The sequence below is a fragment of the Furipterus horrens genome, unplaced genomic scaffold (assembly GCF_987537825.1).
Source record: "Furipterus horrens unplaced genomic scaffold, mFurHor1.1.pri manual_scaffold_1, whole genome shotgun sequence".
In the NCBI taxonomy this organism is placed as follows: Eukaryota; Metazoa; Chordata; class Mammalia; order Chiroptera; family Furipteridae; genus Furipterus; species Furipterus horrens.
Genome location: NW_028327171.1, coordinates 207,059,218 through 207,076,571, shown reverse-complemented (window position 1 = coordinate 207,076,571; position 17,354 = coordinate 207,059,218). Strand labels below are relative to the sequence as shown.

The window sequence follows — 17,354 nt, the reverse complement described above, 5'->3', positions numbered from 1 at the left end:
CTGATATGTTAGACTGTATAATGTTAAAATGAAAGTAGTCCTCTGATTACCATTTCTTCTTTTCCGTTCACTCTTTCACTTCCTCTGCCGCCGTCTGACGCCTACAATGCAGGCATGTTGACGGAGGCTCAGAGAGCTTGTGGCCTGTAGCCACAGGGCTGACAGCGAGACAGGTGGGACCGGAACCTGGGCTTCTGGGCTTCCGGGCTTCAGTCATATTTTCAATTAATTTAGTAGAAACTAGTTTTCTAAACTTTTGGGCAGTTCAGATTAAATAGCCCTCTTTGTGCCAATACACTCTTTATATTTTTTTTGCTTCACACACTTTTTCTATTACTCTTCTAACTTCTACTAATAATCCTAATGCTTAGTGTAGAAAAGGGACATTTTTTAAAAAGTGCCTTTAGAATAGAAAAAAAAATTACCCTGGGCAACCCACTGTTAATATATTTGCCTGTTGCTTTCTCAGGTCTTACACCTTTTAAAAAAATATACCTGAGGTAGCAGTGTACATATCATTGCATGTCTTTTCTCTATCTTTACATTTTATCATAGACCTTTCCTCACCTATTAATTATAATTGAACCATAGTTAAAGTCGTTTGAGCCATTATGATCAATGCATTATAGCTCTCTTCAGTAAAGGCTGTTAGATATGTTAGAAATATTTGTGCATTTTATTTGACTCTTTCCCTAGCGTCATTGAAATTGATGTATTATTTGCCATCCCAACTGGAAAATCATGAAATGGAATGTGTGTAAACTTTTATACAATGGGCTCTCTAAGTTGCTCGTGAAGGTATTAATTAATAGGCACCACCACAATGGGCATATTGTTTCTGTATGTGTGGACTGTAGTTGCTTTTCTTTGGGGGTTTCTAACCCCTCTGCGCCCCTCCATCAAAGATCCTTTTAAAGCTTGGAATCAAAGTCATCAGCCAACTGGTGTTTGGTAGGTGCCCTCAGTCCTCGTCTCAGGGAAGGTCTCAGTTTCGGGAGGAACGGGTTTGTGAGGCAGGGACTTGGGAAGGTCACACCTGTCCAGCTCCTGACATGGGAGCAGCAATGGACTGACCCGTATGTATGACATTATAACTCTCAGAATACTGACACAATTTTTAGAAACTTTGTTCACATCTTCCCTCAAATTCCAAAAGGGTGTGTGCGCTGCTTCATTGTGGGCAAGTTTATCTTGTTCTGAGGGAAACAGTGACTGTATCTAGGGGACAGCCCCACCTAACTTATGGGGAAACGGAGGCCAGCGCACACGATTATAGAAGTGACGGGGGAGTAATCGCCAGAGTTAAGAGCCTTACCCATCTCTCTTGCGGTTGTTACTAATTCTTCTACAAACAGAAATTACACACTTTACTTGCTGAGCAAGCACAGGGCCCTAGAAAGTTCTCCATGGGCTCCGGCATGGATGTTCCACTTGATTTTCCCATAGGCAAGGCTGAAAGGCTTCAGTAGAGCGTTTGGCTTCCCATTCCCTCAAAGACTGGATCTGTCAGGCAACTTGAGGCGAGATTCTCAGTGACAGGTGAGGGACGGGGTAGGCTACTGACCTCAAATTTTTCTGCTGTCTCTGAATTGCATTTCATCTGAACTACATAACCCTTTTAGGAGAGAGGGCTTCTGTAATGAATGACAAAACACCCTCCGAGAAGAAGATCATTCAACTCACTCTAGAGAGGGATTCCCCCGGCAGTAGCTGCCTCCTTCTAAAAGGCTGTGTTCTCTTGGTATGAGACGATAGAGCAAGAACACAGGGAAACGGAGACCATGCATGTTACCAGCACCTTCCTGCACGTGCAGGACAGAAAAGGGAACGTTGACTTGGAGTAGGGAGTGCCAAGGAAATACTACCACATGCTCAAGGCATGAGACTAATTAACATGTTCTTTTAATTAACTTTGCAAGAAACACTACCCTCACTGCTCCCCCACCTCCAAAACACACACAGCCAAACCAGAAAAACAAGGCCTGTGACGTTAACGACCTTTTACCATTTCACGCCCTCCCCCCTCCCTTCTTCCACAAACTCCACAGTTTTTGGTGACAGCCTCTAATAATTTTTCGAGTGACATACGGTATCAGTGGGTTACATGATTTCTAGGAAGCTTTTGTTTTAGAAGTAGTATGCAAAAATGGGCCAACTTGGCTGCATTTAGGTTTCATCAACCATCGCAAATGATTCTTCAAATGTTTTGGGTTTGGTAAAACGTAAAACACATTTTGCCAAGCACTTTTCCTCCTTAATTTTTCAAACTGTGTATTTTAGGGAAAATTTGATCCATATGGTTTTGATTCATTTACTCATATCATTGACTTTTTTTTTTTTCTTACGGAGCTATTTGATATCCAAGAAGCTTTCTGAGCCTTTCTTACGTTCATTTTAAGCATTTCCCCCCTTAAAAAGAGGAAGTCCTCTTTGCAACCTCAGAGGCCATACATTTTGAGTATTCTCTTAATTCAGCAACACTTAAAAATACATTTGGTATAAATCTGGATTATTATGAACACATTTTATGTTTAGAGCAGATGGGCAGATTTTCGTTTCTGGTTTATGAGTGAAACAAATGACAAAATAAGAAAATAGGCTTAAATTACAAAAAAAAGTTTTGTTTTGGAGAATGTTTAACTGTTATTAATAAATCCCCATGGTAAGAGCTATGCTCCGAGGCCTCATTTCAAAGTTAGTCCAGGTCTTGGGTAAGATGTAATTGAATAACCAGTACACCTGTCCTATTTCATGGATAATCTACTGAGGAAAGAAAAAAATCTCGTAAAGATTTGTGTACCAGGCTTGAAAATGCTTGAATGTTTGTTCACCACTCAGCAACTTTAGAACAAAGAGTAGGTCTGCAGATCTCATCAAGTTTATCGACCATTCATCTGTTAAGTCTGGTTGAATCATCACAGCCTGTGGGCGTGAAGCACAGTCTCAGGAATGAACTCAAGAAAGAGCAGAGGGATCTTTATGTTAACGAGATTGGGGTTAATGGCAGAAGATGCCAGGGTTCATCTTTTGTTCTTATTCACATTTCACAAAAGAAAACCTTTAACTCAAGCATCCCTCCAGTTGCTTTTAAAGAATAATATTAAAATCGAGATTATTAGTGTGTAATGTATGTAAATTGCATATTTGGTGTGAGCTACGCTTATTAAGCAGCTCCTCCATTTCATGCATATATGTATTAGACTGTTGTGGTTCCATTTGAAATTAGATTTAAATTGCTCAGCACAGTTTCTTTTGACAAACATTTGTTAATTCTGAAACTTATTAGGGAGAAGCATAAAAGTGTTAATATGTGTACACAAAACTTAAGACTGCTTTTGATTTTGTTTGTCATTTTTTGGATCACAACATTCATAATTATCTCAAATTCCTTAGCTGCCCGGCAGGATGGTGGTTCTTTGTCCATGGAAGGAGTAAGGGCTTGCTACGCATCAGCTTGTCATGTGGATGGAGTACAGTCATTAAGAATACTTGTGATGGGTACTTTTTGGTTTTATATCAGGAGACAATCTTTTTCACTGTAGTGTGATCATTCCTTGACCTTCTTTTATGCTGCTGAAACATATAAAAGCAGTAAGATTTTCCCTGGTGGTAGTGCCTGGTCCTGGACATTTTTTGGACACGTGTCCAGAAGCTACCTGATGCCAGGCCCGTTATTTTGTCCATTTCACACATAGGCTGCAGGTTCTGTGCCCTTGGCCTACTTTTATCATAATGCAGAAAATGACAAGCAGGTGGCCTACCACCAACCATTGCCCAGAAGAGCCACTTCCTTTCTGTCACACGTTCCAGAAATTCATCCGTGGGAGAAAAAGGAATGATTTTGATTAAAGAGATTGGTGGGGTGTCCGGCAGAGCTTGGACAGAGGAACATTCTGGACTACAGGGGCAGCTTGAGTCTCTTTGTTTCATTTCTAAAGCAGTTCATGAGCTCAAACCAGGGCTGCAGAAGCCTGTCATGGTTACGAAGCCTCAAGTTTATGACCGTAAATGAGCCCATCTCAGTTATACTGGACTAGTCATTGGCCAGTTGCGTGTTTTTCTTCTGCCTTGTTAAGTTTTCGAGATGTTCTCTTGGTGGTGAAAACCTTGCTGCTAATCCATTTGTTGAATTGATGCAGACTGTCATTGACTTGGTGCCATTGCTTTTTCCCTGAAGGCTGTGGTCACTACCCCTAAAGAATATGAGGAGAGCCCTGATTTATGTCAGCTCTAGCCACAGTCTCTTGAGTTAGCTACAGATTTGGAGAACTGCGAGAGAAACAACTATTTGGCCAAAATCTCCCTTTTAGAGAAAAGGAGGGAGCAGCAGCCGGTGATAGAATCTTACATCATGTCACTGAAATAAGCCATGAGGAAACCTTTCTTGCTGAATTAAAATTTTTGAGTGTCTGCCGAATTGATTTAAAGAGAAACTCCATCAGCTATTTTCTCCTGTACAATTAGACAAATCGGATTCAACAACCCCATCGTTTTTAGGCCCATTTGAGTTTTCTTAGCCATTGAGGAGAAAAAAAATTGAGTATGATTGCTTGGTCTATAACTAAGCTACTAAAATAAAAGTTTTTCTTTGTACTCGATAATACACGATAAAGCTGTGTTGGGTTCTAGTATGAGGCCAGTGGTCTGAATCAACCCTTTATATGGGGTTGGAATGCAATGTAAAGCTTTTAATTTATTACTGCATTTGCAAAATGGCAATATCTTCAGAAATCTGAATACTTGCATATTTATTCAATTAGGGGCTGAATGTGTGCTTTGTACTGCAGACATAGAAGGCTGGATTCAGTCATTAGTTGTGTACTGTTTTTTTTTTTTGTTTTTTTCCCCCCTAAAGAATCTGTCTCTGCAAAACAGTCTGGGTTCTATCAAAGGTGTATATTTTTCAATGTACAGTATAATATTTAAAAATTACTCCTGACATTTCACTAGAGTTCAGTAAACTAAAATTTCAGAGATTAGTGATTGCATTGTCCCTGCTGATCTATGGGAAACATGGCAAATTGGGAGACCCCGGAGACTGTGCACTTTGTAGAATCACAGGGTAGCATTTCTACCTGAAAGGAGACATTTCTTACCTGTGAGATGATGGTGCACCCAGTCCTCACACACTGAACTAATGAAGGAGAGAGGCATTATTTAAAGAAATCATTATCTTCTTTCCCTCACACAATACCATCTCATTTTGTGCAGCTTATATTAAAAAACTGAATTGAACTTCTGCATCTGTTCTGAGATTTAAAAGCCTTTTATGGAGTTGATCCTCTTATATGACACCATGGAAACATTTCTAGTTCAATGTCAACTCTTCCACAACTCTTACGGACAGAATTTCCTGTTTTAGCCTCTGTCAATGTCACCTTACTGTGTTTATACATCGTTAAAACACATATCGTGCTGTATTATAAAGTAACAATTTCCTTTTTTGACTCTGGGCTACTAGAGCAGTGATTTTCAATCTTTTTCAGCTGGTGGCACAAGTAAACTAATTACTAAAATTCTGTTACATACCCCCCCCCCAAAATATATATATAGTTTTTGCTGACCTGACAAAAAATAAATATAATTTTGATTCATTCACACCAGATGACTATTGTTGAGTTGGCTGTTACCATTTTCTTGAAAAAAAAATTCACAATTTAAGGGGAAAGAGATAAATGCCCCTGACTAAATAGTCAGGTATTGCATGTTTTAAAAATTCTTGTGACACACCTGTTAGAAATTGCTCTTCTAGAGAAATGGTCCTAAGTCATAATCATCTTTGAACACTCAGATACAAAACAGTGTCTCATAATAAAGGCTTGTTCTGCAAAGTGGGGCTTCTTGGAATGGCAGTTTGAGGGAAAATAAATGTTGGATCAACAATTTGGTAGATGTTACAAAATTATATATCCCTCTGTCTTTCAGAGTCTCTGTATCCTTTAGCCTCCTGAAGTCTCTGACAAGGCCTACAATAGGGAAACGTGTTTGTATAACTCAGTGTTTCCTATTTAACTAAGGAGCGCTTTTGTTGAGTGTCAAACTACCAAGTTTTGAGGAACAGTTCCTAGGAGATGCTGAAAGGAAGAAAGCACAGGTGAAGACCCAGCTCATGAATTGTTCATTTCTAAAAAGGTTCCCTTTTTTTTTTTTTTTTACAAGTGAATATATTTCTTTCTATTAAACACCTGACGCTGTCATCTGCGTCAATGCCTTGCCACCCTTCTGTGTAGCTACTTAGCAGGAAAGAGTAATTTTAAAGCACAAGCTATACACTGCTTAATAAGGTTTACTTAGATAAGGCAGATGAGGGAGTAAAGGAAAGAAAGAGAAATACTGTTTAGTGAATTGATTGCAGTGTGGGTGTAACTCATCCATCTAAACAAGGAGCCCAAGGTCAAAGGCACTAGATTCCAATACTTAGCCCCTCACGAGCTGTGTGTCTCCATACAAGCTGCTTAAACTATCTCAGCTCTGTTTCATCTTCTTGTTAAACTTGGAAGATACTTGAAAAGGATGGTCTTAGAGAGATAATGCTGAGAAACATAGTACCTAGGAAGTTTAAATGCTTTTTTAAAAATAATTCTATTTCACTTTTGTTTACTTAAAAATATCATGTGAACTTCTGACAAAAAAACATATACTTTTGTTTGTCCCTGACGAAGAGCAAGTGTGGAAGCTGAGTAATAACAAAGACAGGCAGTTTCTTGGTTGACTGAAGTATTTCAGGGACTATTACACTTACACATTCTAAACAACTAAGGACTCGTATTGGTAGCCATTCAGAATGCAGTAATTATAATATATCTGAGATCTGATAGTCCCCAGAAAAGCAATGTAAAAAAAAATGATTGTTTGAGTAATTAGGATCACAATAACTTGAGGATTGACTACAATGAAAACAAGAGCTGACAATCATTCATCCCTTGTGGCTAAGCTCGGGGAGGAGACAGGATTATCCTATCGTCTTCTTTTTTCTTGTTTCGATTTACTGAACTATCATATCACATGAATTCATTTAAAAATATATATAGTCTACCTTCTATGATTTTAGATCCTGGATAAATTGGAAGCATGATACTTACCTCAAAGGCAGGAGAATCTGCTGATTTTCTCACCAGTAAAGGATAAAAGTAGCTAAAACAACAGGTACAATTGAAAGGTTTTAGAAAGTAAGGGGCAGTCTAAGTAATTTTGAGTTAATTGATTAGGAAGTATGTATCCTCTTAATCACTAAGTCACAAAGACTCTATTTGGTCTGATCTGTAGGAGCAGGTAATTTCTGTAGACCGGAGACCTATGTAAATGGCTTCCCTGTCTGTTGCCAGCCTATACAAGGTTGCCTGTGCAATAGGAGGCATGGCTACCTCCCAATTTATGATCAGGGACACAAGCACATTTTCAAGTGGAAAAGCAATACAACAGCTTTATTGGTCCAGTGCCCCTAGAATCGAGTAAGGAAGGGAATTAAGGTAGATAGGATTTTAGTCTAGTTGGAGTCATAGCTTCTGGTTCTTGGAAGACTATGCTCAGATGCTGACCCAAATAGGTCAAGTTGCCGCACATTTCCATGCATCTGAAATGAATGCTTGTTCTTCCTCACCACAAAGTCTATGAAACTGACCAGAAAACATTTCCTAAAGGATATGTTTATTACTGATATCTATTCATTAAATCAGTATCACTTGGCCTGTTCCCCTGGCTCTTTTCTCTATCATAAGGACATGTCTTCCTTCACGTGAGGAGCAGGAAAGGGATGCTTCTCTTCTGTAATCTTTGGGCATTTAGTAAGTGGAATCTTATATTAACTTTGGACAGCCACAAACATGTTTGCCTTCTTCATGCATGATTGAGAAGAAAGAAGAAAGTTTCTTGTTGAGTTGGTCAACTGTTTTCCTCCCTTTGTCAGCTGGAATGCCTGTCCTCTCTGTTCTTAGGAGTTTCGGTGGAAGTGAGATTTTAGTAAGATGGGAATACAGTGGAGCCTAATATCTCTCTGGTTAGGAGAGGCGGGATTGAGTCTCTTTTTTCTAAAAGGCAGTGTGCAGTTCTAGTTCATGATAAGGTTTTCTTCTGATGAAACTCAGACAGAGCTGGGCAGTTAAGGTTCTGTGAAGTTTAGATTTATGAACAGTTATTAGGGGGAATGAGCCTGCATTTCCTTGAATGCAGGTTTAGTTTGTGGGCAATTAGAGATAACAGTTTTATATGCCATCTCATTGACGTATTGCGGGATGCCCAAGCGCAGAGCTTTTTCTTTTCTATATCTGGAATTTTAGGTCCCAAAAGGTTAATTAATATTTAGCAAACGTGTCCTGAAGTTGTCATGAAGTTAAACCAAGATATTGTTTGATTTTCCACAGTCATGTTTTCAGACAAGTTTTTGAAACGATGATAGGTTTAAATGCTTACCCTTTTGGAGGGCTACTGTGGTTGTGAGAAATTTCCTGAACTGAGAAGAGTTAACAGCAGGTAATGTCATTCCGCTCAGAAAGAGTTTGAGCCTCTCCATGTTCAGTGATGAATGAGGGCATCTGACCCACATCTGTTTTGCATTAGAATGGAACAGTGCCCTGACATCGTTAGGAGCATTTGTCAAGATTCCCTGGACAGAGCTTCTGTAAATTACATGCTGCAAATGTGTCAGGGTCAGATAAGAGGATATCATTAACTCCCCCAAGTTTACTCAGGACTCTGACAGTCCATCTCAATATGCTAACAGCCAGCAATTCTCCTTGAGCCGTTTTGTTATATTTTTCATTCATAGAAAAAGTCCATGTATGTAGTACCTCTCAATATCACACATGTTCTTTTCTCATAAATCATATTAATTGTAGACATGGTCAGAAGGCATATTAAATGCAGGCATGCGTAAATGAATTAAAACATATGAGAATTTTATTATGGCCCATGGTGGGTGTAACATAGTCAAATTCCAAATGTATTAAGTGGAATTGTCATTTGGGTGGAATAATCTTTTTTAAGTAAATGTTATTTTATTGATAATAGTTGAACATAATTTGATTGTTCATTATTAGCTAGAAGTAAACTATACATATTATGTATATATATATCTGTGTGCATATATACATATATATGCATTTTGCAAGGCTTTCCTATGCTCTTTGCCTAGATTTATATTTTAGGCATCAGCCCCTAAAAGAATGTTGTGACCAGTTTAACAGCTTAGCTCCATTGAGAAATAGCTATTCTAAAGCATTGATAAAATAGAACTGATTCTGTAATTGGTCACTGAACTGGAGATTAAAGCATATGTGTCACATAGAGTTTAATTGAGACCGTACTTACTATATTCTTCACAAATAAAACTTGAAAATACATGCAACACCTGAACCACACCTGTGTAGTACTCACACTCCTTCATCACACATTAAACATAGCTTCTTGTAAAATGTGAGCTAACAATTAAAATAAAAACAAAGGTGTATTTAGCTGGACATTTTACAGGCACTGGGTTTCTATCTGGTTCGGTAAAGGTCAGCCATGCCCTTTCCATAACTCTGGTCTGGGTGAGGAGGTCACCCTACTTACCTTCAGAGAAACTTCTGCCTTCAGGCAACTTCCCTCATAGCTTTCAAGCAGACAGGACCAAAAATCTAATTATTTAGATGCTAATCAACTGCAGGATAATTCCTAAGGCATTTGAATCTGAAGACAACATTTTCCTGGACTTCTCTGCTGTTCAAATGCAGGCTTTTCAGCCTCAAAGATGCAGCCACTGAAATTTAACCATTAGGTGACTTCAGTAGAACCCGTATTGCAAACGTCATTTGGATAGATCTTTGAATTTTGTTTGGGCCTAGAAATAAATTATATCCAAATTAAAAAGATATATATATATATATATATATATATATATATATATATATATATATATAGACAAGTATAGTCAGTAATCAGTAAACTTTGGAGTTTTTAAAACAAACCCTTTTTATAATACCAGGCTGTAATTGACAATGGGGTTCTAAAAAGCAACTAAATATATGCCGTTAAATGTTAAATCAGAAGAACATCTGGTGACGTAAGAACAATAACAACAACAGCAAAAGGACATGCACTAGGATTTCTACTAACAGAAAAAGGAGTGTCCGGAGGCACACCATAATTTTCTAAATCATTTTATATGTCTGATACGTTCTGAGCAGTTTCAACCGAAGGCAGAACCATAAGGCTTGTGCCAAGATAAGTATTTTTCAGACACGTTGTTAAAATGTGAATCTCAATTTGGTCCGTAGTTTTTTATCTTTTATATTTAATCGTAACAATAGGAAAATGAATTCAAGAGAAATATGGCATGAAGTCATTGTAGAGAGTTAGCTTTTCTGAACCGTATAATCTTCCCATCAAGATGTAAACAGCCGATTTGGAAATCTGGAATTTGAGAATGAGTTTAAAGAGGTCTTTAGAAAATGTCTCTAATAATGAGAACGACTAAGAAACTGGCTGAAGAAGTGTCAGTTTACGATTCTAAGGCTTTGAATTTGTTGGTAAAGGTTATCCATAAGACACCTTAGAAATGGTGTCTGGGAAGTGCTTTTGGAGGTAACAATTTAGAAATATACCAAGTAGATGTTTTTACAGATGCCTCCCCCAAGTTATACTCAGCTAAGAGTAGAAACTAAGTTCTCCATTTTCCTTTCCCGAAGGACAGAACTTAGATTTTCATTAAAGGACAACAATTGTCCTGGTTCCTGTATCTCCTAGATTCATACGACAGTTAATAATGCGACCAGTGTTCCATAGATAGAATTAAGTTCATTTCTTTTCCTTTGAAACAGTTTGTGAAAACCAGGGAATTGTGTTCCTCCCACCTCAAATTAATTTTAAAAATCAGACAAAATGGCCATCCCTCTAGTAGAAATAACTTGGTTTATGAGAGGAAAAAAAAACATTTTGCAACAAATTAAGATTTTATTTTATGTTTTGAGTTACAATTGCTGTAGGAAAATCATATATAAAAGAAATCCCAACAGTACTTTAAAAGAGAAAATGACTGGAAGACATTCCATAACCATATTGGGGGAGTTCCAAGAAGTTCGTTTACCAATTTCTTTGGGCAGCAAAAAGAAATTTTCATAGCTTTCCTTGAAATACAGAATAGCTTTTAAACAAATGTACATAAAAGTGTAATGGGATCCTTCCATAGAGATTTGAGGTTTTAAACTATGTTAGGGGAAAGTAGTTTATTTTGTATTTGTATATTCACTATTTTTTTCCAACAGAGATTTCATTTTTAATTTTTAAATTACAAGTTATTAAAAATGTACATTTCTCAAGTCTTGTCAATGTGCAACACTGAAATAAATTACATTCGTTATAATTATTTATTAGTTGCAATTTCAAACCAAATATAGGAAAATATTAGTATGCCTTTCCTCATCCTCAGACAATTCTTGAGAAACAAATCACAAGTACAATAAGGGACAATCACAGTGGAAATATGAGTTTGTAGGAGAATGTCTTCGGGCTCTACCAGAGAAGTCAAAGGGACCAAAGATAATTGGTCTCTGGTCCTCTTGAGTTCTTCACAGTAGCCCCTGCAAGTATTGGGCTGCTGAGCGAGGAGCTCTTGCTAAATAAAGCAAGAGCCCTCACTAGCTTCCTGTGTGTGACAAGGAAGGACCCAATAAGCATCTCTTCTGTTTTGTTCACCCAGCAGCCATCCTTTCTGATTGGGTCATGCTCCCGGTGTCTTTAAAGACACTGAGCCCTGGGATCTTTGAGAACCTGTCTTCCTTTGGCTCTGCCCAATATCTTTACCCACCAAAACAGATATATTGCAAGGTCTTAAATTTAAATTCTGTCCTATCTTTTTCGTAATTCAGCAACTGCAAAAAAGTTGCTCCATGAACATCGTGAGCTGAATTTTGCTTGTAGGAAGGACTCTTTTCTTCTCTATTAGAATCTTCATGGTTTCTTCTGCCCATGGTAAAAGTTACTGCTGCCTTCAAAGTTATGCAAACAAGAAATGAATAGCAGAGGATTAAAAAAAAGTTTATCACAAGAATGTACATATAGCTCATGGGCAAGTGTGCGTGTTTTGAATAAAACTCTGCTCTTACTTTCCAGCTATAATTGTATGTAGAGTATTCCATTTCTTCCTTAAAGTGACATACCATTAACTGAGTTTTGAGTGTATATCTTCATGAAGGATGCTATTAATTTAAAATAGCTTCCTTTTTATCTAGTACCGCTGGATAATTTTCTTCTCTGGATTGACTCAGTCACAAAACCGCTTTGTCTATGTGTTTCTTTTAATTTAGCACAGCTTATTTACAATAAAATATTTGTACCCTGTGTCATTATCTCCCTTTCATTAAAAAAAATTACTTTGTGTGTGTGTTTTAATTTTCCCTATCCATTTTTGCCCATTAGGCCAGTACACAAAGAGGTACCTCTGATTTAAAAAGAGAGCATTTGGCACTGAAAAACCTCTATTATAGACTCTTTCTAATAGACATTCAGTTTTGGCTTGAAATAAAGTATTTAATAAATTAGTATGTAAACTGAAGTCTATAAATTTTCCAAGTATGTACTATACAATCATCTATACATGCTCAAAGGCCAAAAAGAAAAAAAAAAACAAAGCAAAGCAAAAAACCATGTAGTTGGAAGAACATTCAGGAAATAACTTCAGTGCATTCTAGGTTATGTTCAACTTTTAACATGAGAAAATGAAGTAAAGAACTCAAAATAAACTGTTGGGTAGATCCTCAAGAGAGCCCCCCATTCTCTTCCATTCTCCTGGAGCTGTGAATTCTATTGATTCTTACTTTATTTTGTGATTTTCATTTCCCCCAAAACACCAATAAAACAAAACTATGCTTTGTTGCATACAATGATTTTTTAGAATATACATAACTTTTAGAGATTTTTTAAAAGATATTTCACCACATAGCTCAGAAAAAATCTGGAAGTGGCTTTTAAAAAATTGAATATTATGACGAAGTAGAGGCGGGTAATCCATAGAGGGCGGTGGGTCTCTCTCTTTTTCTCTCTCATCTCTTGGGGCTAATTGAAGATAGATCAGTTTAAAGCTTTATTTCAAGTAGATTTTGTTTAGCTGTGAAGATTATGCAAACCCTTCCCAAAGGGGACTGTGGCCTCATTGTTTTTTGGAATCTAATTTCGAATGCTTTCTGGGATGCAACACTTGTCTCTCCCTCTTGCCTTGCTGGAAGCTCTAGGTCCTGGCTTCTAAGGCTGGAGTTTTCTTGGAGGCTAGCACAAAGCCTAGAGTCAGGCGCTGGGTTTCATCTGTGCCCCCTCCTTCAGCTCTTCTGTGTACACTTTAAGTGCCACAGCCTTCAAACGTCATAAAACACAACAGGACCATTACGGCAACCCTGCGCATGGCGGGCGCCTGCTTTAGGCACCGTGTAAGCACGTGATATTTTGTAAGCACACGAGGCTCTTCCCCTAGCAGGCAGTTTTTTCAGCAATTGCTTCTGGAGCCCTGCCACTAAATTGTATGAACTTGAGAAAAATCACTTCCTCTTTCTCATGTGACAGGTTTCCAGCTGCAAAATTAATTATCCACTTACTTCAGAAACAAGGTGTTGTAAGGGTCAGCGAGCCTGAGTTTGTGAAACATGTCACCGTGCTAATCTGAAAGTCGTTCTGTTGTCACAGTTTTTTTTTTTTTTTAAGTTCTCTTGCTCTTCAGGGTTATTTACAAAACGGAGTGGACTTTTTATAACATGTTTGCATTATGGGCTTTTCTTTTCATTTAACACCTATTTTATATGAAATGTTAGTTTAGAGAAGAAATGGAAGAATAAGGAATGGAAGAAGTTATTTGGAGAATCATTTACCTTTCATTCATTCATCCATTCATCCATTCATTTGTTCATTCCATGATAGGTTCTTAGCACACTGGTAGGCGCTGGGTATAAAAAGCTGAGTAGGTTCCTCCCCCCAAATCTCTCGCAATTCAATAAAGGTGACTGGAGTAATAATGATTACGTGGTGGGAGAGGAAGGAAAAGTACAAGGAAGCATCAGGGATGGAGCCATTATTCCTAATTAATGAAGAATGCCCAAGATAGGGAGGAACTTTCTTGAGAGGGAACACTTTGAAAAAAAGACACAGGAATCTCAAGTAAAGGAAAGGAATTTGATTTGAATTTATTTAACTTAGAAAAGAAAAAGCAAATGCCTGTTTAAAATTATGTATGAAACAGATGTAATATATATTTTGACATTATTCTATATGAGCAGATATCATTTCTCCTCAGCTCTGTCCCTGGGTCCCGCCTTCCTTTCTCCTTCTTTGAAATCTTGGTTTGATTTTATCACTCTCTCCTTTTTCTCCCTTCTCCTTCCTTATTTTTCTTTTCCCTTCCTCCCCACATGCCCTCCCGTTTCCTTTTTCTGAAACGGCAGTCAGATGTTATCACTGGGCATGATGTAATATCTCTGCCATTTTGAATTGAGGTCACTGTCTTCTGGAAAGCCCTTTAACAGTCGATTTCCAGAGAAATAAAAGCGGGAACTTTCCAGTTATTTGGTCAGCAATAGCCTGTGATCTGGTCCTCCTCCCATTCTCGTGTCTTCCTAAATCTGCCTGTTTGTTTTAGGTAATGGGACTCCTGACCAACCATGGCGGGGTGCCCCATCAGCCCCAGACCGATTATGCTCTCTCCCCTCTCACTGGGGGCCTCGAACCTGCCACCACTGTGTCGGCCAGCTGCAGTCAGAGACTGGACCATATGAAGAGCTTGGACAGTCTGCCCACATCTCAGTCCTATTGCCCGTCCACCTATAGCACCACCGGCTACAGTATGGACACCGTCACAGGCTACCAATACGGGCAGTACGGACAAAGTAAGCCTTGCATGTTCTAGGGGGTATTTAGTCCGGGAAGAGTAAAAATATGTCAGCTCTTTCTCAAGAAAGGGAAGGTGGCAGCCTGATTCGGCCTCACATCCCAGGATCGACATTGTAGCAAAGCCAGCTGATTGTTCCAGCAAGAACTCGCTTGTATAATTATTTTCTTAGCTGATGTCAACAACATCTTGCGGTTATTAATTGCTGAGATGTGAAAGCTGATTGCCGCTAAGTAAAACACAAGGGTTGGCCAAAATGAAATAACCCCTGGCATTAGAAACACATGTTCTTAATGAGGTCAGCTCAAGGATCATGTGGAGTATAATCCCAAAGACACAGAGTTGTGTCAAACTTGTCTTAGGAATAAAAATATTAGTCTCGATCCTTTGATACCACGGTATTAAATATGACATTGTCAGCCTGTATCTGATTTTGCCCCTTGCTGTGAATTGTCCCAGCATGACCTAAAAAGCTGTGTGTGTTTTCTTACAGGTGCCTTTCATTATCTCAAGCCAGATATCGCGTAAGTGGACTGTCCACTTGGAGCTAAAACTGGCCCTGTTTCCGATCTCCACCGCTGAGGCATGAAGAATCTTCTCAGAAAAAAATATCACCCTTTTGGGGGGCAGTCTCAACAGGAGACTAAGGAGAATGATTGATTTTCTTTCTCCAGTAGTTGGTTTCAAATTCTTTTGAACAGGCTGGACGAAAGCAGTGGAGAAAGGGAAGACCTGGAACAATAAAGACAAATGCAACATTTTAAGGCAATGATTTAACATGGCTACTTATCAACTATCCCAACTCTTTAGTACTGATGATCAAGGAGCTAAAACATTCCATCTGTGTGTGTGCGTGTGCGTGTGTGCGTGCGCGTGTGTACATGTGCGTGTGTGAGAGATTTATCTGGACTGGTCTGGGCAAACAGAATGCTCTAAAATATAGTCAGAGAATTCTCTAAAGTATAACATGATTGATATCCAATGCTGCCACTTGTAAAACTTTTAAAACTGCTCACTTCTGAAGCAAGAACGGAGGAACCCTTGACTTTTACACACTGGAAATTCATATAAAAATAAATGCCACCATTTTTAGGAAGGTAGACTAGATGTAAAGGACCTCCCGAATAAATTATTTGTTATCTTATCCTCATTTGTACTTCAGTTGTTACTACATGACCCAGAAGGACACATCTTGCTAATAGAACATGAAGAAAGCCTGTTTTCTTTCCCAGTGTGGGAGAGGCATGTGCCGTCTTTCCAATTCATTTTCATGTAGGAGCCAACTGGGCGGGGAGGGCGGGGTGGAGCAGTGACGTGCGTGCCCACAGCTGCTTACCAGTGTGCAATACTGTGTACCTCACGGAAGCTTTGGCCATGGCCAGGGTCATATAAACAGAATCAGAACTATATTTTTGCAGGTGCTTTTATTTTCACAGCTCATGATGTATTGTGGTCGAATACAGTGATGTTCACTATTTGCTGGACAACCAACACCGGGCTTGCTCCTTTCAACTAGAGACCGTGTTCGAGAATCATGCTTTTAAAATGACTACGTTTACATTCTCTTTTCTATGAAAGGCAGGGCAAGAACAGGACTGTCCAAGTGGCTCTCGTGTACTTTTAAATTATACCATGATATCCAATATGAAAGGATTATAGGAACTGAGGTTTACATACGTTTGTGAGGTGACATTTTGGAATGTCAATAAATTCGTTTTTTGAGATGTTAAGAGGAACCAGAAGGGGGAAGGCAGTGTTATTTATTTCTTTCTATTCTTGGAACCATGAATGAGGTAGGCACAAATACATTCCCTTTCGAGTTAAGAACTATGACATAGTGAGTTAGACTAGACGTAGTACCGAGTTTAGTTCATACATTGGTTTTAGAGGGTGATGGATGGAGAGAAGGTCTGTCTTCATGTTGCAGACTCCACCCACAACAATGTGTTGTAAAAATGTCTTTCATGTAAAAAGTGCAGTAAATATTTACTATTTATAATGAATAAACAGCTATGAAAACTTGCCCAACACTGCTTTTTTGCGGGAACTGGTGGATGTAGACTTAATAAAAACTTGAAAATGGGGAGACAGCAAAACACATACTTCACTTCTAACGGTGCCTTTCTGAGTAAATTAGAAACGTGGACAAATAAAGTCACACAACGCACAGCAGTGTTTTCTTCAAGACCCTCAGTTGCACACACTTTTAAGAATGGAAGTTTGTATTGTCATAGAGGTGGAATCTAGAAGAAACCCTTCAGTTCAGCCCCCGCTCTCCTTGGTTGTCTCTGAACGCTCAGGCCCATGACCTTCCTTGGAAGTGTGTCGCCCCCACCCCCCGACCCCCTCCAGAGCACCTAACTTTATCTCCAACAGCCATCTTCATTGAAATTTTTATCAAAAGCTCGCATGTTTTATTTATTTTGTTTTAGATGCTTTCTTCCCTCTTCATGAAAAGCATGACTGCCTCTTTCATTCATTTTTTCTTCCTTCCTCTCTCCTTCCCTCC

At 38.7% G+C, this 17,354-nt stretch overlaps 1 protein-coding gene across 1 annotated transcript in view; it reads left to right on the top strand.

Moving 5' to 3' along the window:
• PAX3 (paired box 3) overlaps positions 1-16,135 on the top strand; it is an 89,806-nt gene extending 73,671 nt beyond the window's left edge. Inside the window, exons 8-10 of the mRNA XM_090269060.1 lie at positions 14,597-14,843; positions 15,339-15,369; positions 15,523-16,135. Coding sequence (XP_090125186.1) covers positions 14,597-14,843; positions 15,339-15,369; positions 15,523-15,589 — 345 coding nt within the window. The 3' untranslated portion in view covers positions 15,590-16,135. The remainder of the gene's footprint in view (positions 1-14,596; positions 14,844-15,338; positions 15,370-15,522) is intronic.
• Positions 16,136-17,354: the final 1,219 nt, after the last annotated feature.